The sequence below is a fragment of the Talpa occidentalis genome, unplaced genomic scaffold (assembly GCF_014898055.3).
Source record: "Talpa occidentalis isolate TD23 unplaced genomic scaffold, MPIMG_talOcc4v2.1, whole genome shotgun sequence".
Lineage (NCBI taxonomy): Eukaryota > Metazoa > Chordata > Mammalia > Eulipotyphla > Talpidae > Talpa > Talpa occidentalis.
This window is the reverse complement of record NW_026555331.1, coordinates 145,991,394-145,996,158: the sequence shown is the minus strand read 5'-3', so window position 1 is coordinate 145,996,158 and position 4,765 is coordinate 145,991,394. Positions and strand designations below refer to the sequence as shown.

Below are 4,765 nucleotides of genomic sequence, written 5' to 3'. Positions count from 1 at the left end.
CGTGTCCCCCAGGACAGGGTCCCCGCCCAGGACTCACTGCCTGCAGGAGACCCCAGACACCGCAGCACAGGAAGGGGATGCTCATGGCAGGGACACGAGACTGAGGGTGCTGGGGGTGAGGGTGCTGAGAAGGGAGTGGGGCTGTGAGGGAGTGTTGTGAGATGTCACAGCCCTCCTGGCCCAGGGCCAACCTGTGACAGGGCCACGCCCCTCACTGGGCTCCAATAACAAGTGTCCAGGGCAGCTCCGAGTGGAGAGTGTGTTACTCTAAGTGAACTAGTCTTATACTTTGCTCTGTTTGTAAATCAGTGTGAAACTTTATATTATTTCTTCCTGTGATATTGTTTTTCACCACACACTGGTCTCTTCATCTAATTATTTCTATAGTTTTCAAACTTTAAAAAACATATGTAGCACCTTGAGTGCGTGATGGCTGGAGGGTCCAAATCATCCAAGAGTTTTTCTGCACCTTAGTGGCCAGTCCTACTTCTCTCCTCCATCCACAGCGGCGCCGCTGCCGTCTGGATCATCAACATTTCAGGCTCACTTTGCTGTTTCTTCTAAGTCACTGTATGCAGTGGCCGGTGCCACAGCAGAGTGTCCTGCCTGTGTGTGGAGGGGCAGCAGCAGTAGACACACCTGACGTGTCACTGCCCTCCTTGGGGAGTCAGTGGCTGCTCAGGGCACCTCCTGCCCAGGAGCACAGGTGAGTGTGGGGTTCAGGGGAGGGGCACAATCCAGGGCATCTGGAAAATGTTCTCTTTTTTTTTGGATGATCACATGTCATGGGGTGCTCCTTGTTCCAGAATGATTTTCACTAGTGAGTGATGAGTATAGCCGGGGTAACAGGTGCTCAGGGTCATGGAACGCCCTCCTTAGAGGCCCGGAGTCAGCCTGGATCTGTGGCCTTGACCTTCATGTTCTGAATCAGGTTTGAGCCTAAGGCCCTGAGGCTCAGATGTGCCTTCCCCTCATGTGTCCCTTCAACTGCAAGGGAAGGAAAAGTAAAGAGAGGCCGTGCATTTCTCATCTGGGTTTCTTAAGCGGGTGCCAGGTCCCCGGGGCATCAGCTCCTGTCCTGGGTCTGGGGGAGTCAACAAACCCGAGCTACAAGGAGCCGTGCAGCCAGAGTGAGAGGAGCAGCCTGTTGAGGACACTGTTCACACATCTACAAATAAGCGAAAAAACACTGATGGATTGATGGGGTGATGAGCTTAAATTGCTTGATCTTCTCTGCACGGCTAATCTGGGCCTGGAAGGGGAAGCCAGATGAGGGGTGATTCTACCTGAGGGGGGGTGGGTGGGAAGCACAGGTGTTCAAAGCAGACTTGAGTTTGGTTCCTCCCTGCAGCATCTCTGAAATCAAACAGGGAAGGACACTTCCCACAGATAAGAAGATAGTAAAATAATTACTTCTGTTGGCGGGTTTCTGTCATCACATATCACAGGCAGGAACCCCAGAGACACTCTCTTGCCCCCAGGGCTGAGCCTCCTGCCCCAGCCCCGCCCTCCCCCTCACTTCCTGAGCTGGGCTGGAGGGTTTTTGTGCTCTGGGCTGTGGCTCTTGCAGGGCTGTGCCAAGCTGCTGGCGCAGAAATACAGGGCCGTGTCCCCCAGCTCCATGGAGCTCATGTTCAGCTCAGAGCGATAATTGCCTGTCAACTGCACAAATTTGAATCGGTCAGGGAGATTTTCTTTTTCTTGCTCTTTCTCATCATAATATCGAACCAGGAACGCTGGACCCTGGCCCGGAGCCTGCTTATACCAGTACACAGACAGGTGTCCGTTCTCATAGGAACATGTGAGGTTCGCGTTCTGTCCTCTCGCTGTGACCAGATACTTGGGGTTTTGCATGACTTCAGAGTCCACTGGGCCTGTGGAAGGAGACACACAGGAGCTCAGGCAGAACCAAGGGAAGCGTCTGCTCAACCATCAGCATGGCAGGCTGGTCACCAGGCAGCTGAGCCTATCCTAGGCTACTCAGGGTGCCAGGACCCACCTGCTCCCAGGAGACAAAGGGCTACACAGCAGAGGAGCCTGGAGCCCATGGCGGCCTCAGGCCCTGGCAGCTTGAGACTCAGGGGAGTCTGAGTTAGTCACCTCCTGGGCCCTTATTGGGCACTTGCCGCTGATGTCACTGCTCTGATGTCACTGCTCTGCTATTCAACTCCCTGCAGGACTCCCCAGGCCAGCTGTATCTTTAATAGGACCCAAGGCTGGTCACTCTCTGTCCATTCCTGTCTGCACAGCCCGCACTTGGGTGGCTGTGGGCTCAGCCCACCCCCTAGGCCCACAAGCACTTGTTCTCCCCTGTCTGCCTCTCTTGACACTGTTACCATCATCATCGTCTCTTTCCCACTCCTTCCCTTGCATTTGAAGGGACAGATGAGGGGAAGGCCACGTCCACTTCCCTGGGCAGGGGAGTCTCTGTGACTGCACGTGTTCCAGGTCCTCCCTCTGCCTCAGCCCCCTCCCTGACAAGGTTGTGGCCAAGACTCCCCTTCAGCTGGGCCCTCCTGGGCACTGACCCCGCCTCCAGAGCACCTGCTCTTCTGTGGGCCCACAGCGCCTCCCAGTGGCCACAGGTGCTCAGGCCCATGGATTCCCCTGGTGTGTGGGAATCAGAGTGGACACTCCTCCAATGGCCCAGAGCCCAGACTCCATTCACTTGTCTCTCAGCCTGGCCACCTTAAGGCTGAGATTTAAGTCCACTCATATGTGTGAACTGATGGTAAGAACAATCCTCTAGATCAAGAAGGGGATGATTATTCCACCATTAGCACACGATGATGGAAACACCAGGCTCCATACACAGGCCATGAAAATGAGTATTTCCCAACACAGCTCCTCCTCTGAGACCTATGCATTTCCACTAGTAAGTACTGATTTTCAGAGCATTTATGAAAAGGATATACGTATTTTACATAAAATTTCTAATCTTATAATCTCTTAAACCTGTCGGTGATAATGAACACTCCCAGCCAGGACTGGAGTCCTTCATCTAATTTCCTTGATCTATAGACATCCTCTCTTCTCTCCCTTGTTACCCCGCCATCAAATTACCAGATGTCAACTCTCAGACGTTATATTTACTCAGGATACAGAAAATGCCACTTGTTAAATTGTGCATTTCCACACCAGGACAGAGGCTTGTACAAACTGATGCTGGCCCCACAAGGGAATATTCTATAGAAACTCTGACACACTCTCTCTGCCTCGGGCTCCCTCACGCTCACACTCGGGAGCTCAGGCTGGGAGGCCAAGACCTGAGTGTGTGAAACCCCACGCAGAGTCCTCGCATCAGAGAATTGCTCGTGATCAGTGAATGAAGAAGAGCAGGGGGCAAAAGTCATAGTTTACTGTTTATTCCTGACTCTCTCAAAGTAAAATCTCTCTCTCCCTCTGAGGTCCGGCCTCTCATGTCAGTAGAGGAGCAAGTTGTGTGAGTCCCGACTTAACCCACAGGCAGAACATGGACAGGGGGACGGGACCTGGGCTGGGAGCCGCGGGCCAGAGCACATGTGCACCCCGGGCACAGGAGGCCAGGCCTCGGGCTCCCTGACTCGCAGATGTGGGCGGGGAGTCTGAGGGGCTCAGGGCGGTGACTGTTGTCAGAGGAGGCCAGACAGTCGGGGATTGTCCTCCATCCTGTAGGTGTGCTTGGGTGTTTTCCTTTCCTGGCTGGGGCAGGGCCTCCAAAAGGGGCAGGGTCACCGGCTCCCCCCACAGGCAGGCTGGTCCTCAGCCTGGATCTCACTTTGATGAGTCAACAGATCACGGAGGACTGAGCCCTGACCATGGGGGCATTTCTCTTGGGAGGAGTCCAGAGGGGGCCAGAACCTTCTGTCATCTGTAAGAACTGGTCCAGGAGCCTGTCTGAGCCGAGATAATGTCCTCCCGACTCCACTGGCCTCACTCTGACCTGGGGTCCTGCAGTCCAGGCTCTTCAGCATCACAGAAGCGCAGGAAGGAGACAGAGCCCCTGCTTTGGAGGGAGTCTGAATCCACAGTCGGGAGAGAAAATCTTTAGTCAGGACCTGGACATCTAGATCTGAGCCAGCGCAGTTGGGGCAGGTCACCCTGGAATAAACCAACTTCACCTCAATAAACATAATGGGGGGGATGAAAGTGGTGAAGGCCGAGTCAAGTTGGAAAGACTGCGCGAGCAGGTGTCGGCCCTCAAACAATCCACGCTGGGCTCTCAGGTGATGTGCACAGGTAGGAGCGAAACTGCATCTGCCAGACACCATTTCCTTTACATTCTGGGCTAGAGCTTGTCAAGGAGGAACTTGTGTAAACTTCGTGTTGTAGAGAGTCTCAGCAACTGCCCTTGCAACATTAAAAGTGCATAAAGGTGAAAAATAATCAGATAAGCTGTAAACTTTCAACTCAGCATCACGGTCACCTGCTCCATCCAGGGACTCAGCCACTTTGGGCACAGGCACCCATGAGACCTTAGAACAAGGGACTGACCTCCACAGGGCAGGGAGGGAGAGCGCCTGGGGAGCAGGTGTGGGGCTGCGCTCCCCAGAGCAGGAGTGAGTCTCTTCAGGAAGGAAGGGTCCATGTCCAGATGTGGAAACAGACCCAGTCTCTGAGATAAGAAGGGGTGACAGGTGACACCAGGGGCATGGGGCTAAAGGCCAGGTGAGCTGTGCAAGACAAATCTTAGTACAGGGGCATGCGCACCCAGAGTAGAGGTGTGACTCACTCACCCGGGTTCGCACCGACTGCAGGGACCCCACTACTGCAGAGTTTCAGGAGG

General features: G+C 54.2%; 1 gene segment (V, D, J or C); it reads right to left on the bottom strand.

Moving 5' to 3' along the window:
- Positions 1–1,515: 1,515 nt before the first annotated feature.
- Positions 1,516–2,048, bottom strand: LOC119250822 (T cell receptor beta variable 9-like). The segment is given in 2 exon segments: positions 1,516–1,874; positions 2,000–2,048. Coding segments are annotated over 2 exon segments (408 nt in total).
- Positions 2,049–4,765: the final 2,717 nt, after the last annotated feature.